Source organism: Pseudochaenichthys georgianus, chromosome 7, assembly GCF_902827115.2.
Source record: "Pseudochaenichthys georgianus chromosome 7, fPseGeo1.2, whole genome shotgun sequence".
In the NCBI taxonomy this organism is placed as follows: domain Eukaryota; kingdom Metazoa; phylum Chordata; class Actinopteri; order Perciformes; family Channichthyidae; genus Pseudochaenichthys; species Pseudochaenichthys georgianus.
Window position 1 is genome coordinate 34,992,221 of NC_047509.1, and position 26,446 is coordinate 35,018,666.

A 26,446-nucleotide genomic window follows, 5' to 3' on the forward strand; every position below is an offset into this window, starting at 1 on the left:
CACAAGGTAAAAATAAAGTTAAAATAAAATACAAATTAAAATAATAATACAGTAAAAATAAAGTGATAAAGTAACTATTTAATGAAGATAGCACAGTCAGAAGTTGAGCATTTGTATGAACATGTTAAATATATTTACATAAGTGTGGAGATGTGGGTGCAGGTTAAGTGTACATGTAAGGTGAAGTGTTTCATGAGTCTGTCACTGAGCATGGATGTGTGTTTTCTTCAGGAAGGAGCAGTGGGGTCAGTCTGTGTGTCAGGTCTGGTCTGTTCTGCTGACTCAGACTCGGTTGGAGAGCCGGGAACATGCAGTGCTGGGTGACACCTGCTGCAACACACTCACACAGACACTGGCCCACAGTACGGAGGACACACACCGCCTGCACAAACGGGTGAGAAGACCTTCGATGTTAGGTCACACACACACACAGGAACACACACAATAGACATCCAAGACCTAGTTGTCATTCTTCTTATCTATTGTAACATTTAATGTATCATATTCAGTTCTTAATAAGGAGTTGTGGCAGTTAGTAAGTAAGTGAATAAGTCTTTTAAATGATTGCTTAGATGTCAAATTAGGTTGGTGTAATACAAGCTTAAGAGATTTCAATGTTTTGTTCTTATCCAACTCAAGGATTTTGAAGCATTTACTTTTCATTTCATTGTCAGTTGCTAACGAGTGGCTAAATGACACTACAGAGTTCAAAGAAGTTAAATGTAATCAAATGTAAGGCAGGGAAATTACTCAGCGGTGGTGGTCAAGTGACTGTTGTAGTTCATTTATAGCCTAGTGTTAGCTTTTGAGCTCTGGCAATTGTAGTTACACTTGATTAATTATAAAGGTCAGTTGCAGTCAAATTGTAAAAAAAATAGCCGTTATGTCTTTTCCTAACCACTTTTCCTTAAACTCTGTGTGAAACGTCACAGGGTTGAGGAAAATGTCATCAGGACTTAGGAAAATAGAACTGCTTTGCTAAGAGAATATGACTGCACTTACACTTGGAGACATAATTATGATGCAAATTAACACCTAACTCAGTAAACACCTTTCTTTCTTCATTTTACAGTAATTACTGTTTATCCACTTTTTGGTTTAACATAGTGTTGAAAGTTCAAAACATAATATTTTGGCAAGTTACGGCATAAATGTGTATCTCAACTTACAGTTATCCACGTTTGTCTGTCACAATCAGCCGTTTCCGAACGCCTGGATATTGTGTCGAGTTACATTTTGCGACCGCAAATATTGTGAGACAGCCTTTCATTAAAGATGATCCAGTGTATCCTGAGTTAAAGGACATTTTAAAGGGAGCAATTAGAGAATTCAAACAGTTCTTATCATGGCTGCCCGTCAAGTACTCCACTCCATTAGGGCCGGGGACTTTGGGCGGCAGTATACGCCGTGAAGTGGTTTGCGGTCTGCCAGTAAACCCAAAGCAGAAGAAGAAGAAGTGACGTCAGCGGGTTCATTTGCCTAATCCACCCCCAGGGACTTATTCCGGTGTGAACGCGATCTGTACTTAGTTCATGAGAACTAAAGAGTTCTCATGAACTAAGTTCTCATGAACCTTTGTGGGAAAAGTACTGCAGTGTGAATGCGCCTAATGGCGGTTTCACAAAACTTTTCAGAGTTTTACGGGCCGTGGTCAAGCCCCCAGGAAGTGCGCCGGACTCAGATGAAAATATTCGTGCTGGCCAAACGGCGGTACTACACTTCCGTTTGGTTGCCAGGCACGGAAACACTTTTTCCCATTGACTTACATGGGGAAAGAGTGGTCTGTAAATCGTTGGATAATTTGTTTTAAACTAAATAAACTACCCAGTATGAATACTTGTATAGCCCTTATTAAAAACATTCGTTCCTCAAGTTGTAATAATGTGCTAATAACGTTATTCTGAGAGTTATTTCCCTCTGCATTATGAACGCGCATCTAATCCACGGGACCGTGCCGCCCGGCACGTTCATGTTACGTGTCCCGACCAATCAGAGCACACTGTGCTCACAGGAAGGGTGGGGGCTGGAGTTATTGGAGCTACAACGAGCCGTTAAAGGCAGAGAGTGAAATTCAGTGAATTTAATACACGTAGTTTACAGAGATGCTGTTTGAGAAACCAATGTGAGTTGCATTTATCTTTACCCATGGATGCACAATAAGAAAGGACCCATATCGTCTTACTGCCATCCCACGGAGCTGTAATAATGGATATATTGCACATGTTTGCTGTAATTCATTATCATACTATATGGGCTGTATGATTAAATCTTGTACCGTAAATGTTGTATTAAATAAAGTTAATATTACTTATTATTATAAGTATATATATATATATATATATGCTTGGATATCAATAGATCCTGTTACAGCGTAATATAAGTACATAACGATTGATGTCGACATTAGCATAATTACTAGCTAGCCGCTAACTGCTGCCTCGTTAATATCAAATCCATCATAATAACAAATCATTACCATGCTGTCATGAACGTGCGGTGCTGTTACGTGTACGCAAATTGAGCATTTTGGTTAAAGTTGCGCATGCGCTATGAGCGCACATACGGGTACTTCTCAGGCATGCCGGGTAATCTGTGACGTTTCGCTCTCTCAAAAGTTGGGCCATTTTATCATCATGCGCCAATGAGCAACTCTCAAAGGAATGAATGAGGCCCCGCCTCCCACGCTGTATCCAGTTCTTATTATACATCCATGGCCGTGGTTTCCAATCCGCCCAGCCAATCGAAATTGGTACTTTTTTCTCCCCAGGATAGTACCACCTCTCTAGCAGGCACTACAAATGGGGGTAAAAGTTCTCGGAACTAAGTACTCTTTTTGGTGTGAACGCAAAATTCCAGGCACTAACGGGAAAAGTACGGTGAAAAGTACTCTGGTGTGTGAATGCGCTTATTGCATTCGTTTTTGTATTGAGTATGTAAGTCGCTTTGGATAAAAGCGTCTAACAAGTAACATGTAATGTAATGTAATATAGGCACTTGACAAACAATCTACCCTTGTGTGTTGCAGAGCAAAGAAGTTGGTATCCAGATGCAGGATGAGCTGCTGAAGGTCACCACTGAAATGCAGATGGTGAGCATTTTACACGGTGGTCTTTGCATCTAATAATGCAAAATAATATAACAATGCACTGACGTGAAGTTTATATTTTGTGTGCTAATGAAGGCTCTGAAGACGTACAACCAGTACCACACAGACTGCCTGATAGCTGAGGGGAAACTGAAGGAAGCCGAGCGGTTGGAGGAGAGACACACTGGAAAATCAGCTGAGCTCGGCCTCGGCCAATCAGGAGGCCAGAGGCGGAGCTCTGTCAAGAAAATGGAGAGATTGATGGAGAAAGTGAGTGTGGGTGTTTCTCAATGTCGAGGACGCTTGCTTGGTAGCACATGTCTTCCGAGTCACTTGCTTCAGAAGCGAGGCAAGAATCCTTCCTGGCAATCGGAAAACGAAGAGTGGAACAGGCTAACAAGTGTGCAGGTGTGCGTCATATGAGAGGCCCCGCCTTACATTTTCCGCCACAGATTACGGGAAATTGGTCCGTGCGCAAAGCATTGTGGGGATTTGAAGGACGCAAATTCTACCCATGTGCAGCCTCGAAATTACCCCCAAACCAAGGACGCGGCCTCGTGGAATTCCAAGTATGCTGGAGATTGGAACAGTCCTTCGGTGGCACTCGATGACGTACTATCCTTGAAATATTTCCTTGAAACGGCCCCTGTGGCAGCGATGTGTGTGAGGACACAGGAAGTCGAGAATAATTTCCTGTTCCTGTTGTTTTGTCTCAGTGGGTTTGAGACTATAAACTTTAAATTCTGTAATCCTTGAAGCATATGTTTTATATGAGTGAGCAAATCATGGTGATGAGCACCTATATTGTCTTTTTATCAACACATCATTTTGTGTTCTTATCTTCTCTGTGTGTGTGTGTGTGTGTGTGTGTGTGTGTGTGTGTGTGTGTGTGTGTGTGTGTGTGTGTGTGTGTGTGTGTGTGTGTGTATGTGTGTGTGTGTGCGTGCGTGCGTGCGTGCGTGCGTGCGTGCGTGCAGAGGCATGGCAGAGTGCAGGAGAATCAGCTGAAGTGTACCAAGGCTCGTAATGACTACCTGCTGAATCTGGCAGCATCCAATGCAGCCATGAACAAGTACTACCTGCAGGACATCAGCACTCTCATCGACGTAAGGAACATATGATACAAAATGGGAATTATGGAGCCAGGGGTGGGGAACTACATTTATAGAAAATAATCTGAGATTCTAAGAGTTAAATTATACAAAAGATAAAACATTGGAGAGAAAATCTGATAAGTAGTGTCTTTTTCTTGTCAAGGAACCAAAAGGACTCCACTTTGCCAGATTGGATACATCTTATCACACCACAGATGCTGCCACTATTATGCCGGCAGTAGATCATAATTAAATTACAATACACCATTGGATTTAACACAAAGGAGATATTTCTTGCATTTATTTTCTCTTAAATGTACAACTCTAATATCAGCAGTGTTGTGCTAGTTACTGAAAACCAGTAACTAGTTACCATTACTAGTTACTTCATTTCAAAAGTAACTCAGTTACTTTACTGATTACTTACACCAAAAAGTAATGCGTTACTCTGAAAAGTAACGTTTTAGTTACTTAAAAAAAGGGCTCCCATTAATGCCCTTATAGCCTTCATTTCAGTACTGTTATTGCATTGGAGAATAATACAATCTGTTGATCAACTTGACATGCATTATATGCAATCTGGATAGCATCGATATTTGCTGGCTTTACATTTTTGTATATTCTTTCTCCAGGTAGTTGGAAAAAGTGTTCCGTCCCATATGCTGTGTGCTGTCCGGACATGCTATCATGCTAACTAGCTCCCTGAAAGCGGGTGACTCCACTGTAGCAATAGCCTGCATGTGTTCTACAACATACCGTGCAATGGCTTTATCGACTTTTCCCTGGCTAGCAGTCCCTTGGTTAAAATCCAGCCGCTGTTGCTTAGGTGCAGGTGGAGTGGCGTTGGATGAGTCTGGGTCTCTGTGGTCTTAGCTACTAGCTTCGTCCCAGCATGTTGTTTTTGCAGATGTTTTAAGAGATTTGAATGACTGGTTTGGGCAGTAGATAGGCTCTTTGACCCGCCAGGACACAACTTACATTTAACAGAAACTTTCTTTTCTTTGTGCTCGACAAAAGTGAAATAGTGAGAATATCTCCAGGTGGAGAAACTAGACTTGAGCTCCGCCGCCGCCATGATAGTCTTGTTAGTAAACAACACAAACACGCCCACAGCCCGTCTCCGCATGTGACACAGGAAGTATCTAAGTACATTTACTCAAGTACTGTACTTAAGTACAGTTCTCATCTCTGTTCGACTGGCTGTTGACTATATAAAAAAACTAACGGAGTAACGCACCATGTAGTAACGGTAACTAAGTTACTGAATTTAAAAAGTAATGCGTTAGAGTAGCCTACTAGTTACTGCCAAAAATAACGGCGTTACAGTAACGCATCACAAAGTAACGCGTTAGTACCAACACTGAATATCAGAAATATACATAAATCCGTTTTTTTCCCCTATCTTTGTGAATCTCCATCTTGTTATTATCTGAAAAAGCAAAGATATCATGTGGAGTAGTTTGGATGCATTATTGCCTGTTCAACACGTCTTTCTCTCCCTCCTCCCTTCCATACCATTTCCTCCTCCCTTTCCTCCTCCTAAATGCCCCCATACATCATTTCCTCCCACCCTTAGTGCTGTGATTTGGGTTTCCACCTGTCCGTGGAGAGGGTGATGAAGTGCTACCTGGCCAGTAGGTGGCGCATCCAGAAGACGGAGGAGACGGGGCTGAAGCAGCTGGAGGCCGCCGTGACGTCCCTGGACCAGGGTGGAGACAGAGATGGGTTGCTACAGCAACACGACTCTGCCTTCTGCCTTCCATTCAAATTCAACTACCATCCACATGAGGGAGACCAGGTGAGGAGGGGGAATCACTGCAGCTTTCAGAGGGGGGCTTTACTCAGGACCAATGGGGAACACTGGAATTAGTGCACCTTGGTTTTCTGTTGTATACATCATAATAAATATATACCATGTTAAAATCAAATGAGTCATATGCAGTAAATGTGGTAAATAAAATGCAAGTGAGAAAAAAATCACATAAATATTTAAAAATGAATTAAAATCATTTATATTTAAAAAAATATATAAATAAATGTTAAACAAATATTTAAATGTATGGTGATTATTTTTTATATATTTTTTTTGTTTACTTCTTTATTATTTCATATAGTCCTCTTCACTATTATTTTTTTTGTATGGCACTATTATGACTCCATACAAACCCTGTTGCCTATTTAATGCATTATTTTATAGTGCTCAAAAATTGCTACTCGTATTTGTTTTTAAAGTCAACCTGAAATAAAAGCATAACAGAGTTTTAAAAAAACAATATACCGGTGGTAAGAGCTTGACAATGCTTCGTAATGTTTTTACATTTGATCTCATTTGTGTATTTCAGGTGTGCGAGGTCAGTGCGGAGAGCCAGGTGAGGTACGAGCTGGAGACCAGGTTCCAGCAGCTTCAATCTCGACTCGCTGCTGTTACCTTGGAAACAGAGGAGGTAAGCTAATAACTCACACCGCCTGTTTCTTTAATGATCTGTCCAGGCACTGTCAATCAGTCACTATAGGAAGTAAATGAATGACAATATGCAATTTAAAGAAATTAAATTTAAAGGGACACTCCCCCCTAAAATAAAAATTAATATTATTCTATTATCTACACTTCTTTTTATCTTCTTGTTTTAGTGTGAGTTGCTGTTTTTTTTTAAAACTCAACATTAATGTCTCTTTCAAGAAATCATGACCTGATTACTTAAGATAATTAAAAGTTTCACACTTTCAACTACATCCGGCAAACCATATGTGAAGGAAGTGTGCATCTCCTCAGCTAGCTATATAAGAACAAAATAAGAGGACGTCATTAATGTTTACATCTCGTCACAATTGTTTTGCTTATCAGTCGATGCTAACGTCTTTCTGTTCCTTGACTTTGGAGTATTGGAGTTAGCTGTCCCTCTAAATTAATAATTGTTTTGACGTAATTTCAAGGAAACCGAAGTAATCTTAAAGAACTGAATTAACCAATCAATCTTTGTTTCCCTTTCTCAGGTTAGTAAAACACTTAAAGCCACCCTCACAGCCCTACTGGACAACATGTGTGAGAGCGACTGTAACCCCTCCCCCGACGTGCTCAGCACCCTAACACACGAGCCCCCTGGAGGAAACACCGCCCAAAAGCTGACCATTGCCAAGCGTCGAGCCAATCAGCAGGAGACAGAGACCTACTATTTTACAGTGAGTGAGCTAGAGGTGGACATATTGCTATTACGGTACTTTTAAAGGTGAAGTTATTATACAGACTGATAATGTAAATGCACAATTATTTTCAAGATACCACACCACACCAAAATATAATTTTCACTGCTGATAATTATATTCTGTAAGATCGCACATATTTTACCTTTATGCTTACTGTGACTGTTATGATGGCTACATGAATTTCAACAGACTTTCTTTTTACTTTTTGTCTTAGAAAGTGAAGGACTTCCTCATCAGCAGTTCTCTTACCTTCAAACTCCAAGCCAAACATGACCTTCTACATGATGCCATACAGAAAGGTACTCTTTCGCTACAGTAAGAGATAATGGGAAGGCAATTTCCTTAAGCCACAGCCTAATGTCTATCAACACATATCAAGGTTCATTCCAAAGAGTTGTGTTGGCTAGTTAAAGGCACATTTCTACAAATATCTGTTTCATTTCATTGAAGTTAATCAGAGATTGAAATAGGGGGTTTCCCTTTCCTGTAATGTGTTATATAGGTTTGTGTGCATGTAAATGTTCTGCAAAGGCTGAAAATCCAAAGTTACCTCCAGAGGGAGTTTCTCTCCCCCCCCCACTTTCCTGCTTAAAACGCCTCCATTGGACTCCTTTGTTTACTTCCGTGACTTAGTGACATCACTATGTAAGACCCGTTTTTTAATTGGCTAGCGCTTCAACACAGTATATGTGATAGGCCAAGGGCCGGGACATCTCCGACATATCTCTATGCAGTTAACTAATCACAACAGAGCTGGCCAGCTAACCAATCAGAACAGTCTGGGCTCACAGTAGAAGCAACAATTACAAATATGAACCTGAAAATGAGCAGAATATTTCCTTTTTATTTTATGCTAGTAGCTTCAAATGAAACCTTGACCCACTACCTTGATTTTTCTTCATTTCTAAAATTGAAGTCTTTTCAGCAAACCAACGATAACTCAAGTGAGATCACTTGAGGGCCATTTAACAGACTTTGTGCAAAATAAAAACTACACCTTAATCTTTAACTTGTTTTCTGTCCTTTTTTTCCAGCGGAGGCTGTTGACAGTGACCCTTCCAGGTAAACAGTGTATTTACACTACTAATATTAAAGAGAGTATGACTGAGAGAGGCACAGAGACACGGAGAGAACACAGAGGACAAGGAGCAGAGGAGAGATGAACGGAATTTGAACTAAAATACAATTTTGTGCAATTTTCTATTATGTATATAAATATCTTTTTTAAGGGGGGAATGTGAAGTATATGTTAACGGCTAATTGTAATGCGGGACATAATGATATCTTGAGTATTAACATCCACATGGCATCATTATATTTCCCAGAACGCAATGTGCTCGGTCTGTGCGTGTTCGGAAGTCCAGGCCTGTTTCCCAATTCTGCCACACACTCTTCACCACAGACATAGTCACCTACATACAGGTAACACACACATACACACACATGCAAATAAGAAAAAACATCCCTTTGAAATACACCCCCTGTTTTACTTCGTTTATATTTGCTTGCTGCACTGCGATGTACTGCTGTTCAACCCTCCAAAGGGAACCATTTAGAAAATCCTGTCACACTGAAGCAGAAGAATTGGCGGAGGCTTCTTACAGCACATGCACACACTAACATTCCATCCCCCCCAGTGTACTCACAGCTGCCTTCATGTGTATGGTGATGCTTATAGTTTATTGCTGGCTTTTCTCTCCTTTCAATCCTCCCTTTTATATCTTCCTCTTGTGAAAGGGATTAAAATGCACTGGCCTCTTTGTTGCCTCCTCTCTCGGCTCCTCTTTTCAGAGTGTGTGTGCTTATGTGCGCCTCTTCCCACTGCTTCTAAATCTTTATTCCCCTTATTTTCTTCTCTGCCTTTTTCCTAATCTGTGCTTTTTTCTGTCTCCTCTTGACTGTGCTTGGCATGGTGCAGAAGAAGAAGGAGAATGTCTCGGACTCAGGTACTAAACCCCATCTGTGACTGCTTCTGTTAAAAAAGGCCGTTGGGCTTTTTTCCTGCAGTGACCAGGGCAGCTAGCTAGTCTCTTGCCACCCACTTTCAATGTTATCAGTTATAGTAAGAATATCTTTTTTGGTGCTAATGCCTTAAACATCCTCCTTATAGCTAGATAGGTTGTCATCATCCATTGGTGAGCTGATCACTCTAGGGAGGTTCAATACTATTTAGCCATCATGAATCCAAAGTTTTGTGGTCTCCGAAAAATATAAAGAGAACAATTCCAAACTTATTTCATGGTGTTTCCGATGGTAAACCAAAGACAAATGTGGGGTTTTTGGCCACAGTTGACAATAATATGACAGGACCTATTTTTTGTGGATTAATATGACCGCACTTACTCCTTTAATCAGAGCGTCCTCGCCAGTAGTGTGCTATTAAGCTATAGGAGTCCGCTTAATGTCCAAGTTGGCCAACGAGAGTCGAGCATTATAAAGCCTTGATATAATGTTAAGATTCGACCTGTGTCAGTAGTAGTTATGACGGGAATACAGTAGGAAGTCATGTGATGAAGCATCCGTGCTAAACCAGGTGAACCTGTTGGTATTTTCAACTAGCAAACAATAGTCAACTTACATACCATACATTACGTACTTGAATTGTGTATGTTACCTAACGTATTAGCATATTTGAACTCAGACAATAGTCTTTGTAAAAGCAAAGCTATGGGTTTAAAATGTAAACAGTTTCGAACAGTGTAAGGGTAGTTTGCCCCGTCTGAATTATTACGATTTTGGTGATAACAATAATAACAGCCCTTTATTGGGCTGATACCAGCCGGAATGGGTGCTGTCCAAAGGTCATAACATTGGATCCAACAAGTAATTATTCGTAAAACAACAACTTTTATTTTTTTCGTTTTGTGGGTGAGGGACCTATATCAGAATTCTACAAGAGTTCTTTGTTTTTAACATCAACAATTAAGTAATAGTCGCCTTGAAAGTTTAATGGAAAAAACCATTTCTATTTTGTTCAGTTCAGAAGTAATATACATAACATTTTGAAAAATGTGAAAGCCCAAACTTGGTTCAGTGTCTTGAGCTCATGACCTTAGTACTTAAAAGATCCTAGTTACGCCCCTGGCAGCGACATACAATGACACAACTCACTTAGTTTCATTCCTTAGCTGTGTAACTCTCTTCCTCTGTAACTCACTGTTTCCCTTGCACTGCATCTTCCTTTCTCCCTGGTATGGCTCATGTCATCCTTGTCCCCTCTTTCTTTGTATCCAAATCCCCATTTTCTCTCATCTCTGTGTTTCTGCCTCTCTCTCTTCTCCAGAGCTCGGGGCAGCAGATCCCTGTGGTGGTTGAGAGCTGTATTCGTTTCATAAACCTTCACGGTGAGTCACTTTCTATGGAACACCAATGAGCCATGCTGAGAGAGATTTGGACACTGGGGATGAGATGATGGAAGTACTTCGTGTGTGTGTGTGTGTGTGTGTGCGTGCGTGCGTGCGTGTGCGCGCAGCCCTGTATTATCCTGTATGGAGCATCATGCATCTATGAACACATTATATAATATAACGTGTGTGTGTCTGTGTCTCAGGCCTCCACCATGAAGGGATATTCAGAGTTCCTGGGTCACAGAGGGAAGTTAACCACATCAGAGATGCATTTGAAAGAGGTATGAGATTTGGAAATGTAGTATCTTTGCGGGATGAAATATATTCTGTCCATCCATACGATCATCACATTTTTGTGAATGCAAATTCTAATGAACGACTTGAGGTTATTTCTTCGTGTTTGGCATAAAGGTCCACTTGGACTTAGGGATGGTGGTCAAAGGTCAAGGTCACTGTAAATTCATACAACTTTTTTTCGGCCGTAACTCAAATAATTCATGTATTAGTAAAGTCAAAACAGCAGTGTTTCAACAAAATAGGTGGAAATGACAAACTGCCTTCAAGAGCTACATTCTTAAAGAAAATGTATTCAGACTGAATACAATATTCTAATCAGAGTTGGGTGGTTACTGTAATAATATTACTTTTGTCGGTAGGAGTAGTGTGACGCGCTACTTTTATAATTCAGTAATCACACTACAGTTACTAACATTGCCCCGACACGCGTTACTTCGTTACTTACTAAAATCAGTCATAATCAAACCTCAACAAACACCTGCAAAGAACACATGCTAAGGTGAAGCTAACGCACAGCTATTTGTTGTTTGTTTATATCACGTGGTCTGTTCTTCTTCTCTGTTTTCCGGTTGTTGCCTGTTTTGAATGACGAATACACACTACCGCCGCCTGCTGGTAAGGAGAGTTATTGCCACTCACGCATGCGCAGTTCGTACGTGCTCGGCTGAAGTCTTTGCGGTGTCTGGTTCCAGTGCAACACATGGCCAACACGCAGGAGAACACGCCGACGCAATAGCGTGAGCAGAGATAGACTGCGCAAAATATACAGATAGCAGGAGACAGAGGACAGCCACGGTCAGATAGGAAAACATTCAGGATCTGGATTAGTCTTACGCGACAATGGAAACTGAACTAAAGAGAACATTTGAAACGTTAGCAGTCTGCGTGATCTGCTTGCAGGGAGGGGCGGGCCGGCCCTGCGAGTAATGTAACGAGTAAAGTAACGAGTTACTTTATGTAGAGAGTAACGAAGTAGTGTAATATATTACTTTTTTTTAAAAGTAATATGTAATATATTACTTTTTTTTAGTAACGACCCAATCTCTGATTCTAATCCACTTCTAACTTTTTCATTGAAATGAATGCATCCAACAGTAGGCTATACCTTGGTAATAAAAAAAAGCCAAAACTAGTATCAAGTCATCAAAACATCAGTAATTCACCCAATTAGGTTTCAAAAAGGTTTCAAATGACAAACTGCCTTTCATAATACACGTTTCCGGCCATATCTCAGGAATTCATGCTGATTATGACAATAGTTCACAGAAATGTCTCATAGTTAATCGGCAACTTGATATTTTGGCGGAGGCATAGAGCCGCAAGCAATAATTATAGTTTTGATTTTGAATTTAAAACAGTCTTTGTAGATCTAACCAAAACATAAATGGTGCAACTTTATAGTTTTCACAGAAAGCAATACGTTATTTATATCCTTAAACCATTAATAACAGATGGAACATTTGTATCGAAAATTGTGTAAAATTGTGTTTCCGTATGATGTTTATTTTTAGGATGTGTACGGCAAAAATGATAAGTGTGCTCCACAACGTTTTGCTGTAACCTTCCTGCTTTCCTTAACGTTACGTTTTTGCATCTCCCCCGCCGTAGGAGAGGATCCTCTGTCGGACAGTGAGTGTGACCTGGACTCAGTTGCTGGTGTGTTGAAGCTTTACTTCAGAAACCTTGAGCCTCCTCTCTTCCCGTACGACAGCTACCCTCAGCTGCTGGAGTGTGTCCGTAAGTCCCCTATATATAAACTCTAATGTTTATTTAGTTCATGTATGCCCTTTTACTAGCATCTATTGAGAACGTGTGCAAACCTCATCATTAATGAGTCATGAATGTGCAAATATATTGTTCAAATATATCAATTTGAGGACACCTTTTTTTCTGAGGTAAGAATTTTAAAATAAGACTTCAATCTGTCAGATCTTGCTATGACACATGTAACGTGTACAAAGAATGTAAATGATTGCCTCTAATATTGCAATTAATATGGTAGCATAGGGAAGTAATACAAAAATAACAAATTATAACAAAAAAAATTAAAGGTAAACAAAACATTTATGATATCAAAAATAAATTCTAATGAAATGATAATAGAAAAGTATAACAAAATATTGCAAGAAAACATATATTACGGATAAGTATTTTAATTTTGCACTTATGCATCCAACTTTGTCACATGTAAAACACGGATTGGAAACAGTAGCAAACATTTTGTGTGATATATACAGTGTTGGGCAAGTTATTTTAAAAAGTAACTAGTAATAGTTATAGTTACTGGTCTCAAAAAAGCAACTAGTTACTTTATTAGTTACTAAATTATAAAAGTAACTAGTAACAAGTTACTTTACTTTAAAAATAATAACAATACAAATACAAGTTTTTGTGTTGTTCTGTGGCACCGTAAGAGAAAAGACAACTCCCCACATGTACATTCATTAGGTGCTTCAGGAGATTGGCATTGCTGTTATTTCGATGTGGACAATGCTTTCTGTCCTGCACACAGTTTACATTTGACCGTAATATTTTTTGCTTCCTTTATCCCCACAGATTGAAAATAGTGGTTATGTCTTCAAGTTGTAAATGCGCTGCTGATCTCGCTGATACTTGCATCTGCCATAGTGTGTGTGTGTGTGTGTGTGTGTGTGTGTGTGTGTGTGTGTGTGTGTGTGTGTGTGTGTGTGTGTGTGTGTGTGTGTGTGTGTGTGTGTGTGTGTGTGTGTGTGTGTGTGTGTGTGTGTGTGTGTGTGTGTGTGTGTTGGTGGTGGGCGTTGCCGTGTAGCGTAGTAGCATTACACAGTGGTTGCCACTTTGCTGATGCTCCCCTCACAAAGTATGACCATTTTCTGTTACGTATACTGTTGATTCCAGGCAGTGCATCCTCCACTATTTCTGCTGGTGCATGTTGATGCTGCTGCTGTGATCTCTCTCATCGTCTCCTTGTTATTCCTGTAGGCCAAATTGTGTTTGCCAAACATTTTGCACAGCTTATCAGGGTCGTGAACCCGCCTACAGGTTGTTTACTTCCCTTAAACATCTCCTGTAAGTGGCGTACTCAATCGACCTAGCCACCGCACCTCAGCAGTTTACTAGCCACAACATTTAATCAAGTTTGAATTCTGAGTCATTTATGCATGTGGTGCAGTTCCTAACTGCTGCAGGCATGGGGACACTGAAACCGCAACTATCAAAACTTGTCATATTAGTTTAATTCTTTCCTCTCTCTTGTCTGTCATGATCAGAAATCGAGGGGGTCACGGAGAGAGCGACCCAGATTAAAGTGATTATCTCCACGTTCCCACGACCTCTCCTCGTCGTGATGCGCTACCTTTTCGCTTTCCTCAATCAGTAAGCTCACGTAACCCAGTGTGCAATATTCTATCACTTCTATTACTCTAAAACTTCATAATAAGAAGTACTTAATTCATAATAAGTGCATGTGTGTTCCCAGTGTGTCTCAGTACAGCGATGAGAACATGATGCAGCCCTATAACCTGGCCGTGTGTTTCGGGCCGAGCCTGCTGAGGGGATTGGATTCTGATGATGCTGTTGCTAGGCAGCCACAGATCAATGATCTCGTCAAAACCATGATCCTCGAACATGACATCATCTATCCCGGCCAATCAGAACTGCCGGGCCCCGTCTACGAGAAGCACATGACTCTGGAGCAGGAGTACTGGTGAGAGACCAGCAATCACCGGCGATAGTTAGGAGGGAGTCAATATGTAATTGGAGCCCCAAAACTGACAAATTGTAGTAAATTAAGAATGAGTCCAATATAAATTAAATACATTAACAATCAATATTTATTTTTCAAATAAATAAAATGGAGGCTAAAAGATAAATGTTGTTTAAAGCTTAGCATTTTAGCTGTCAAATTAATGCTAATAATATTAGCTAGCTAATGCTATTTTTTTTAAGTATTCATGAATTTCAGCCACTATTGAAACTATTATTTTATAGAGAATACATTTTTTTTTTTTAAAGCTTAGCATTTAAGCTTGCAAACTAATTGTATTATTAGCGTATGAATTTAGCATCTCATTGTGGCAAAGGAGAACAAAAGGGCTTTTTTACCAGGTTTTAAGCTCAAAGGGAAAGTATAAAGCATTGTATTTCCTATTACACCTTGTTTTAACTATCTAACTAGTATTTTATCATTTGTACCCATTTTACTGGCTTGAGAAGAACCTTTTGATGATTCTCAACATTTGGTCACTTTCGGCATTCCGTACAATATGGTTTAATAGGGAACTTATTTAACTTGAACATGTGATTACATTGACTTCCAGTAGGCGTGTTTAAACTTAATATCCTCTCCCCAGCCTCCCCTGGGATCTGTTGCTAATGTTATAGTTTAAGACTCTGTCTGACTTCCAAGCATGAAGAGCAGCTTGCCCCTTAGCCCCCCTTTCATGGCTCATCCTCTCCGAACTGAATAGTATGCCATGCCAAAGGAATTTCTGTGCAACTGGCAATCCTTTGTGTGAAAACAGATTAATACTATTAAGCTGATTGCTTAGTAAAACTGAACAAGAGCCTCGGGCCTATCGACAGTGTCCATGACAACCTCTTACACCATAAAGTCCGCTTTTGGGTAATTGACTAACATGTTCTGTTTTCTGCATGAATCAGTGATATAATATACTTTCTGAGGGTCATTTGTTCAATCTGGCAGCGGTATGAGCATTATGTGAAATAGGATTATAGAAGTTAGGATTGCTGTGGTATTTCAGTTGGTCTGTGTAAAGAGGAACAATGCGTGACCACCGACTTTCCTTTGTCTTTCTGTCTGCAGCGAACCAATCACAGAAGAGGGAGATGGGGAGACCGAGCATCTGCCAAGTGAAGAAGGTGAGGACTTACAGTAAACAGCACACACACACATTTTGGAAACACACACTTTATAAGATGTGTGAAAATGAGTCGTAACTGTATATGTGTGTACAGAATGGGAGGCAGTGGCGATGTTTGACTACGCAGCAAGATCTCCGGCAGAGCTGTCCTTCAAGCAGGGAGAGCTGATCATCCTGCAGAGCAAGGCCTCCTGTGATTGGTGGAGAGGCGAAGTGGGAGGGGTTAAGGGTCTCATCCCTCACAAGTACATCAGTGTGTTGGATGGGTGAGTGACATTTCCACATCAGAACCATTCAGGCAACAACTCCATCCATAGCCAGAACGATGTTCTTTATTATGACAGGAGTGGATATTGGAAGGGATCCTGTAGGCATCGTTCCCAGTTTGAGACATTTATTTTAGTCTTAGCGCCAATTAGTGTTGCACGGTGTACCGATACTTGAAAGGTACCACAATACCCTGCCGTTAAAAACAATACGATTCCTCCGTTTCATTAGTATCGGTACTTTCAGAATGACGGGGAAAGGTACTCCAGTGAGAAAGCGCCGTTTTAATAAGAGCCGTGTGTATTCAGCGCTCTGCTTCCACTCCCTGCACTGCAGCCGTGCCTGCAGTCCCTCCCCTCTCAAGCACGCTCTAAGTCCCTCCCCTCTCTCGTGCACGCGCTAGCTGCCAGAGCATGTAAGAAAGCGAGAAGCATGGCTGCAAATGGGAGTGCAACTGCCGCTGCGCCTCGGCTTGTTGACAAAAAAGACGCCAGAAGCGAAAAACAAAAAAGTTGTTTGAGATTATGCTTAATTTTATTTAATACGAATTCTTGTCATTTATTTTATTTATTGTTCTCATTGTTTAAAAGTTTGTGTTATGGTTCTGGTGTGAAATAAAGCACAATAATTACATTTAAGACTGTTTCCCTTTTTTTAATATCGAAAAAGAATCGGAATCGCAATTCTTGACTTGGTATCGGTATCGAAACCAAAATGTTGGTATCGTGATAACACTAGCGCCAATAATGTATTGTAGAAGCCTCCGGGACTACAGTCAGTTGAGTTTATCAGGCACTGTATTGTAAAGTATGGAAGCCCTAACAGGCCAGTGAGAAAAATCTAAATCTGTTGAACCATAAAACTGATAAAGACTCTAATGTGTTTGACTTAAGAACAGGTGGAAAAACACACAACAGGATATTCTTTCTACGTTTCTTTAGGATATGTTTCTGCTGTTTAAACAGGACAGAATGTTACATAACTCACACAATATATGGACCTTTGGTTTAGAGTGCATGGAGGCACAACAACTTATCTTGAGGAAAACACAATTGAGCATTACAAAACAATGATCCTGACAACTATACAATTCCCATGCCAAAAGCTTTTTTACAAGCAGTTCCACAGATGAATGTTTTGGTAAAGAACCATTTGAAAGATTATCCTTGCAAAAGCTTTTATATCAGAGAAATATACATAGAAAATGGATCACCAGAATTTCATTTTTACAAACTTGTCTCTAAGGGCTTCCGTATAAATGCCGCTACATTTACGTTGAATGAAAGTCCTTAACCTCAGACCCCATGACACACACACAAAGGGTTTCAAATTGTTTTGGAACCGCTGGATAAACACTCACATTTTATTTTCCACAATTGTGTGTATTGGTGCTTAAACTGCAGATCCAGTTACAATTACAGTAGTTGTATAGACAATGTGCAGTTTGTGTAAACATTTGAAATAAATCCTGCTTCTGCCGCCTCCCACACTTTTTTGTCACCTTTATTCTTTAAAAAAAAAGTTGTACTTGTGAAATGTGTTCTTAATATATCCTTCTCTTTTCTTCTCATTTCTTAGGTCAGAGCGAGGGAAACGAGAGGAGGGGGGAGGAGGGGGAGGCAGCACTGGAAACCTGACAGCAGAAGATCTACAGACGGAGAACACAACTCGGTACACACACACAGATATGTACCGACACGTACTTGAAAGCACTATGCAATGTTAGTTCACACCAAAAAACACAATAGACGTAGACAGCAAAACGAATGCACACACACACACTCACACACACACACACACGATCAAATATACTCACTTTCACATTATTGCACACAGTTACAAACAGGAACAAACTCTCGCACATGAATGCAAACGACACACAGTTACATAAAGTTTCGCTGTCTCGACAGGATGCGGGTTAACAGCGACAGTGCTTCGTTGCCCGGGAGACAGAGAGGAAGTGAGGGGAGCCCCAATCGAAAGCAGCCAACCTCTCCCGCCACACGACACCTGCCAGTGTAAGACTGAAATTACACCTTGTGTGTAACGTATGATGTGTGTACTCTGTGCTGGACTCAACCCTCGAATTCATAGTGATTTAAAGCCTCTTGTATGAAGGGATCTGATATGATGTCAAGATATAGGGGATACATATCATGTATATAATATCATTCAGCAATAAGGAAAATGACAGAGAGAACCATACACAATAATACCATATTTAAAATAACAATGCATCATATCCAAGGAAGCTTAATGCATTCCGTGTGCCATGTTATCTATACACACAAGGCTATTATCTCGTAATTATGAGTATGAAAATGTCATGGGATATCTCAACATTCTTTATTTTATGTGAAAACTTGATTGCCTTTTTCTAAGTTTTAGTCAGGGACAGACAAACAAAGAAATGCACACACAGACATAACCAAACTCATCATTACACATTTATAGGAACATTCCCAAGAGTTTGTAATGAGTATTTGAATTGAATTTGGACCATTGCCATGATCTGATATTATATGAAATGGTCTTTATAGTGGTAGAAACATAAATCATGACTGGCTTCAGAGCAAATTTGGATACTTTGGATTGGATATATATTGTGTCAAACCTGTGTTACCTTTTGTCTTTTAGGTCTCAGGAGCGCAGACACACTTTGGACACTGTGAGACAGGGCAGCTTCAGACCACCAGATAGACCTCCATTTGTTCAGGCAGACAGACCACCAGTGGACAAGGTTTGTAGACCATCCTGGACTCATACAGCTCATACGTTACACCTGTGCCTATGGTACTTGTTAGGGAATAATTCTTCTATGACCAACCCTGACGTCTGTTATACTCCCTTAAAGGTGGGGTAGGTAAGTTTGAGAAACCGGCTCGAGATCGCTAGAATTTGAAAATACACAACCGGAGAAAATCTGCCACTTCCTTATAGAGCCCCTCCTCCAACACACACGAACGCGCACATGACCAATGAGGGCACGAGATAAGTTTGTGCCCCGATGGACGGCTTCTACAGATGACATTTTTTTATGGATTTGTTGTCAAAGCACTTAAGATATTCATTGCTATCGGGATGTTAAGAGCATTCCATGGAATATAACAAAAAGTGTATCTCGAGCCGGTTTCTGAAACTTACCTAAACAAATATAAAAACATACTCTTAGGCCCCACGGACCCAAAATCGCATCATTTGCAGGAAACAACGTCTAAGGAACCTTAATATTTAATAAACTATGAATATTTTATATCCATATAATGGGAAAAAACTCATTTAACTGATCTTTTTCATTTATTTTTTCAAAAAAAACACACAATGCTAACAGTGAGCCTCTGAATTAGCCCCGAGCGAAAAATGCTAACCTATTACTGCACCGAAAAGCACTCCTAGCTCCCTTATTACTTATCCTAGCTGCACATCCAACACATTGTTTATGATCGTAAAGACACAGAATCTAACGGTGCCCACCTCAACACTGAAAGATACAAACTCGCGACGTTATCAACAAAAACGTACATCAAAACAAGTGGCGCTAGCGCTAATGCGCTAGGCTAACATGGCTCACCTTCCTCTTTGTCTGGTCTAAACTGGTCTTCAATGGCATTAAAACGATAAAAACGATGATGTAGTTAATCCATAGGTTAATATCCAATGTGGCTGTGTCCCCTTTGAAATGTTCTGATAATCTATAAGCAATAAAACTGCAATTCCGTTATCTGCTGTCCGCTCCGTGCGCTCTGGGTCCTGCTTCCTTACGTAGTAAACAATAAGTAAAGTCTACTGCGTAATGTACTTAAGCTGGCTGGCATTCTTTATACTTTACGCAGGACCATATCTCTGGAACCCATTGGTCGATTTGGGTGATTTACACCTTTTTCTTAACCATTACATCCAATAGAATCAATGGGCAGTTCCCAAATCCACGTAAACATTACCATTGCGAACGTAATAGAGAAGCAAACTAAACATATCTGAAAGTACAAGCCTGGACGGCAAAACTTTATACCCAGTATATTGCCATAAATATGATGATGGATTATCAGTAAAAATGTATACGTGACACAAAGACATTGGATTAACCTTGAGCGGCGTTTTTATTCCGTTGAACACAACTTTTGATCACAAATCAAAAAAGGTAAGACGTAATTATTGTAATATTTTTGAAACCGGATGTTGTTTACTTTCTCTTTTCTGGCTGATAGCTCCAGGAATTCGGGGTCCTACAGTGATGATATTACATGTGTGGAATCTGTGGAGTCTCAGCTTTAATCGGATATCTTGTTTGTGCAGTTACGATAAGTAATAAGGGCATTTCTACCGTGAGTGCTGTGCAAAAGTCCGTTAGCATTAGTTAGCATTTTTTCGCTCCATGCTAATTCAAAGGCTTGGTATTACTCTTGTGTTTCTTTTAGCTACAAATGGTTCACATTGTCAGTTAGCTGAGTTTCTTACCGTTAAAAGGGTATGGAACATTAATAGTTTCATAAATGTTAAGAAGCCCTGAGACATAGTCTCGTAAAAAAAACGGTGGCAGGGGTCCACTGGGGGGACCCTCGGGCTTAAGAGGTTAAGGAAATGGGCTGATTCAGCCATTTGTTGTTGTTCCCATTTCTATGACCGGGCAACTCTAGGTCACAGATGGTTTATTGTTGTGGGTACACTGGGACACTTCCTTCTCTGTGTTTGTGGACTCCAAGGTGGGAAATCTTCGAGGCCATAGATGTCAGACGCAAGTAACTCAGTGTTCCCAGCTGTTTAGGCTATCTTCTCAAAATATGTTGATTACTCTCTGTGAAACCAGTTAAAAGGTCTAGCAATAGACAGGCGCTCCAGAATTGATGTGGCAACTCTCCCGTGCAGTCAGACTGTGGCTGCTGTGACTTGTTTTGTGAATTCTCCGGCCCAAGCTCCTAAATAAACCATCAGTGTTTGACATCAAAGCTCCTGCTCATCCCGTGTCTCCTTCATGAGTCGGTGACTCCCACTGCATTGCGACACAGAAGTTTCCCCCACAGTACTCACTATGAATTCAGTAAGGCAGGTTAGAGCATTGCCAGGAAAGTGGAGCTAGGGTTAGGGTTAGGGTTAGGGTTAGGGTTAGAATGAAAAAACAAGGGCATTAGACATCTCAAGAAAATATTTAAAATGTGGTTGATACATTGGAGGGATATAACTTTGGCTCTTTCCATAACAAGTCCATCATTTATTTTAACATTGTTAATGAGTCTTTCTAACAAAGGATCAGTACACTGTTTCTGTTCTGAGATCTTTCCTGTGGTCAACACATAATGTGATTGCACTTTGGTCTTTAAAAGTAAGAGTTTAACAAGTTAGTTTGGCTCTTTTGATTTTCATATTGAAGCTGTTTAAATGTAGCTTAAGCAAATGTATATACTTAAATATTAGTTTGTAGTAGTATGTGGTACTTACTTACTAGTTAATGTATGACTTAGTTGACAGTTAGCCCCCAAAAGGTTGTTAGCCACCTTTAGTTTAGCTAATTTAGCTATCGTCAAAGCCACCAGAATCATTGATTAAAAGTGTTATTTTACCTCACAGAACACGGAAGATGGTGGTCTACCTCTACCTCCATGATTTATTTTTATTGTTAGTCTTAGTCTTATTGTGTGACTTTGTGAATCTGAACTAGCACCTTTAAAATATGAAAGTTACACAAACGATAATTTTATAAGATAATGACTATCATTGTGTGAGATGTGGATGTACTTGAACGCAGCATCTATATATACATCTTTCAGTGGGAGGTGTTTTCAGGGATGTTCATTATCTTCCATGTCTCCCTCCTCTGCTGTTTGCTTCTCCTCTTCTGCTCTCTCAGGACATGATCAGCCGTCAGATGAACTCGGTGTTCAAGGAGCTCCTGTCTCGCCAGCCAACCCTGCCGCCGTCAACCCTTCCCCCCACTGCTCCCTCCTCCTCCTCCTCCTCCTCCTCCTCCACCTCCTCCTCTGTTCCTCAAGCTGCACCCACTGCCAAAAAAGTTGGATTCGGCCTCAGAGGAAGGACCCTTTTCAGACCGGTGGACTAAAAGAAAGGAGAGGATGAGTGGAATTGTTGATTTGTTGTTTAACGATAATTATGCTGATGCCGACGATGCATTAAGTGAAGATATTGATTTATTTTTTTGACACATGTATAATATTTGCCATCTCATTGTGCCACTAGTCTCGGTGCCGTGTAACTGTACTGTACTGTGTGTCTGTTTTAAAGCTGGTTTTGGTATTTTTATTTTCTTTGGGTCTGTTTGAGTCCCCCAGGCTTTTGTACCTTTTGGGGAATCAGGGATGTGACATCACCAGACTGACTTTTAAGAGTGGCTGCCATGATACTTTAAAAAATATATTTAGGCTGCCCCTTAGTGGCAGCTCTGATGTTTGCTTCATTTAAAAAAGAAAACTGATCCGGGGCCAGAGTGCCTTCAAATCTTTTACTCTTCACATTTATTTCACTTGAAAAGAACCCCAAGGTATTCAATATTAATTAAGACGTTATGAAATCAAATCAAGCACATGTTACAAGATGGAAACAAAGATTTGTGAATTACTTGAAGAAATAGTTTAAACTCAACTGCTTATTTTGAGGTGTTTTTCTCATGATTAATTTTTATGATAATATCATTTCATTGGATATTATCCATTCAAGTTATGTTTATTTATGTCCAATAGTGTAGTTTTACTTTTCCAGATAACACTTTGATTTCGTGTCAAGTTTTATTTCATGACATTTTTCTTTATGAACGTTTTTATCTATGTCACTTTTCGTGACAGGAGTGCATTCACCACCCTCCCACCTTTCAACCAATCGCATGTTCCCTGCTTTTTAAATATCCCATATTGTAAAAAATGTGGGTTTTCATATCTTTTTTTTTATTTTTCAAATAGGTCAGGTGCCACAAAAATACTGTGAAGAGTCAACCCATGGAAGAATGCACACAGCCCGCTTTTAAAAACTGTGCCTTTAAACGAGCTGTCATTCCCTGGCTGCAATTACAATGCAGAGACACAGAAAGCACATGAGACTCGGAAACACTGACCAATCAGAGCAGGCTGGGCCTTTTTAGGGGGGGCCTTAAAAAGACCGGTTAACAAATCAAGCGTATTAGACGGGGGAAATATAAATATATATTTTTTAAAACTTTAGCATGTGAACATGTTCTAGAAGAAACCCAAAATACAAGTATCAGTTTGAAAATGGGGATAATATTTGTCCTTTAAGATAGCTAATTGAGAACACCACATTTAGCCAGTTAGCAACCTGTTAGCTCGATCAAAAACAATGCCAATGTAACTCTAACTTTAAAAATAGAGGCCCCTGCTTCAAGTAGAGGCCCCTGTTTTAAACAGATACAGTAAAAACAGACGGTTATTTTGATATTGTCTAAGTCAGTGTTTTTCAAAGTGGGGGCCCCGACCCCCCGGGGGGCCGCCAGGGGGCACCAGGGGGGTCACGCAAAGTTTGAGGGAAACGGGATTTTTTTTTTAGATGTTATTAATAACTGCATATCTATCAATCTATGTGTCCTTTGATGCCAATCTTTTAATATTTTTTGTTTTTGAATCACACGACCGCCCTTCAAGCCAATCAGAATCGAGCTGCCGCTACTGAGAGTGAAACTGAGTATCTGCCCAGCTTTTGGAGCAAGTGAGAGCTAGTGAATATTTCGCTCTGCAGCTGGATGAGAGCACGGATGTAGCAAATGTCGCAGAATTGCTAGCATACATCAGACTTATTTCAGAAGACAACTTTGTTGAGAAAATATTATTTTGCAAAGCACTGGAAGGTAGGACCACATGAAGAGACATTTTCCAAGTTTTAGATGAGTACATCATCTCAAATGGACTTGACTGGTCTTGTTGTGTGGGTGTGTGTTCAGATGGGGCAGTGGGGCTATGACAGGCAAAAAAAGCGGAGTAACAGCTTTGATCAGGCAGAAGACCCCAAATGTAGTGGCAACGCACGGCATGTTCCATCGGGAGGCACTTGTACACATCATTTAAAAAAAGATTGCAACAGGGGGGTCCCCGCCAGAGGATAATGCTATATGGGGTCCTTGGCATGGCAACGTTTGGGAACCCATGGTCTAAGTCTTAGCTTAATGCTACCTCCTTAGCCAGCTAACTAGCTAGTGGAGCACGCGAGCATCCTTATCTAGGTTCAGAGAGACACCATTTAAAAGTTAAATGAAATACATAGTGACATGACTAAAAAGACAGATGCACAGAGCAGTATTCGGGCCAGGCATAGGGGCAAAAGCAAGAGGATGGAGATTTTATTTTGCATTTAGAGGACATTGTCAAAATATTAAAAGTAAAGTCACACTTAAGGTATATTTTCTAACCAGAATAAAGTTCCATGTTTAATTTCAAGGTGTCAACACCATTCTCGAGATTTTTGTTTTATTTAAAACATGTATTTTATTTTATTTTTATAAATGTTTTATGAAAGGGTATTTGGACTTTTTGTCTCTAATTGGTATTTCATCTTTGTTAGACGCATTTGAACTTTTCCTTGAAACTTTTTTCGGAATATTTTGACCTTATCCTGAACAATTTTGAGTTAATTCTAACATTTTAACATTGTTCCTAAATTACTTTTTAAACTTTATTCTCCCTATTTCCCTGACGCCTGGCCATAAAACATCACAGATGACGAAATAACATGTTATTATAGTGAATTAAGTCTTAACAATTTATCAATCATTATTTCCCAAACGATTGTTTTATTTATAAATGTAGGCACATTTGTGTTGTCTGAATGATTTATTTCATAATTATTTATCTATTTATTCATTTAATATTGAACATTTTGGGCCCCCAAAGATGTTGGAAAGACTTTAGACAGTAGGGCCGGTCATACTTTAATGCAGCATGCAGCGTAAGCACACACACACACACACACACACACACACACACACACACACACACACACACACACACACACACACACACACACACACACACACACACACACACACACACACACACACACACACACACACACACACACACACACACACACACACACACACACACACACACACACACACACACACACACACACACACACACACACACACACACACACACACAAACAAACAAACAAACAGACACACACATTCCCCTTCATATGTGATAAATGGCCTGAAAGGCAGGCTAAACTCAGGGCTTCTGCAGAGTTAGAGCCAAGCTAACTCAGGTTTGGCTTCAATGGAATAAGTTAGAATTTCTCACTCAGGGCTGAGGTTGTCTTGCTCTTCAACTGGAAACTGTGCCCTAGCCTCAAGAGCCAAAATGGTCCCCATATCAGAGAGACTTTCTCTGGTTTAAACTGTGAATGCAATGACTACATTTTGGAGCCACAATCAAAACTCTTTCTCTCATTCATCCACACATTTTGGCCCCCCTTTGACTATCCAACACCATCTATAGGTTCCATTGTTTAAGGTTTTTTGCAAGTGTAAAATGACTCCAAAAGCGTTTGAAATGTTCGTACGTTATCGAATCTCCCCTCTGTTGTGTTTCAGTATTGGAAACATAAAAGGAGAATCCTTTTTTGATTGATTCTGCCTCTATGATTAAAACACCCTGTTATTCTGGATCACTGTTTGATGATGTCACACAATGTACTGTGTCCAAATGTATATGTGGTATTAAAAAAAGAAAGAAGAAGAACTCAATAAAGTGATGAATGATTAAAAGGTTGTCAGTGTATTTAAATTGTGTTCCATGGGCAGATCTACAGGGAGCCATGAGGGAGCAGCTTACATAGAATTTGCCCATATGCTTCTAGGTTGAAGCACCATTACGCACTTTAACAACATTTGTGCATGTTATCAGCTTATTAAATTGCCTATTGTGTCCAAAAGGACATGAACAGCGGCCTCCTTACACTTTTAATCCAATCAAAAATAAAATAAAAGATAACATTTTGATGCTGAAATTATAAACACATACAATATAAAGAGAGGAAAATATTCAAAAATATTATTTTTTTCTGCTGTCGTTTAACAATATACAAGTAAATGTTTATCATAGTTTTAAATAAGCAAATACTACTTCCCACCTCATTGTTGTGCTCTGTGTGTGTATGTGTTTATTCGTGCATGAGGTGTGCATGTGTGTGTGTGTGTGTGTGTGTGTGTGTGTGTGTGTGTGTGTGTGTGTGTGTGTGTGTGTGTGTGTGTGTGTGTGTGTGTGTGTGTGTGTGTGTGTGTGTGTGTGTGTGTGTGTGTGATTGTTTCAATTTTTGTGTAACGATGGCACC

At 40.0% G+C, this 26,446-nt stretch overlaps 1 protein-coding gene across 2 annotated transcripts in view; it reads left to right on the plus strand.

Annotated features, from left to right (window-relative positions):
* arhgap4b (Rho GTPase activating protein 4b) overlaps positions 1-25,128 on the plus strand; it is a 40,554-nt gene extending 15,426 nt beyond the window's left edge. The window contains exons 4-24 of one of the 2 annotated variants that reach the window (XM_034087742.2): positions 232-394; positions 3,026-3,088; positions 3,182-3,355; positions 4,063-4,191; positions 5,756-5,977; positions 6,522-6,623; positions 7,174-7,359; positions 7,598-7,682; positions 8,418-8,445; positions 8,709-8,805; positions 10,667-10,727; positions 10,934-11,011; positions 12,636-12,764; positions 14,276-14,381; positions 14,485-14,712; positions 15,832-15,887; positions 15,984-16,155; positions 17,735-17,827; positions 18,067-18,174; positions 18,794-18,896; positions 22,002-25,128. In XM_034087742.2, coding sequence (XP_033943633.1) covers positions 232-394; positions 3,026-3,088; positions 3,182-3,355; positions 4,063-4,191; positions 5,756-5,977; positions 6,522-6,623; positions 7,174-7,359; positions 7,598-7,682; positions 8,418-8,445; positions 8,709-8,805; positions 10,667-10,727; positions 10,934-11,011; positions 12,636-12,764; positions 14,276-14,381; positions 14,485-14,712; positions 15,832-15,887; positions 15,984-16,155; positions 17,735-17,827; positions 18,067-18,174; positions 18,794-18,896; positions 22,002-22,211 — 2,593 coding nt within the window. In that variant the 3' untranslated portion in view covers positions 22,212-25,128. Of the gene's footprint in view, positions 1-231; positions 395-3,025; positions 3,089-3,181; positions 3,356-4,062; positions 4,192-5,755; positions 5,978-6,521; positions 6,624-7,173; positions 7,360-7,597; positions 7,683-8,417; positions 8,446-8,708; positions 8,806-9,301; positions 9,330-10,666; positions 10,728-10,933; positions 11,012-12,635; positions 12,765-14,275; positions 14,382-14,484; positions 14,713-15,831; positions 15,888-15,983; positions 16,156-17,734; positions 17,828-18,066; positions 18,175-18,793; positions 18,897-22,001 lie in introns of both variants that reach the window. The other variant, XM_034087743.2, reaches the window with a different exon arrangement.
* Positions 25,129-26,446: the final 1,318 nt, after the last annotated feature.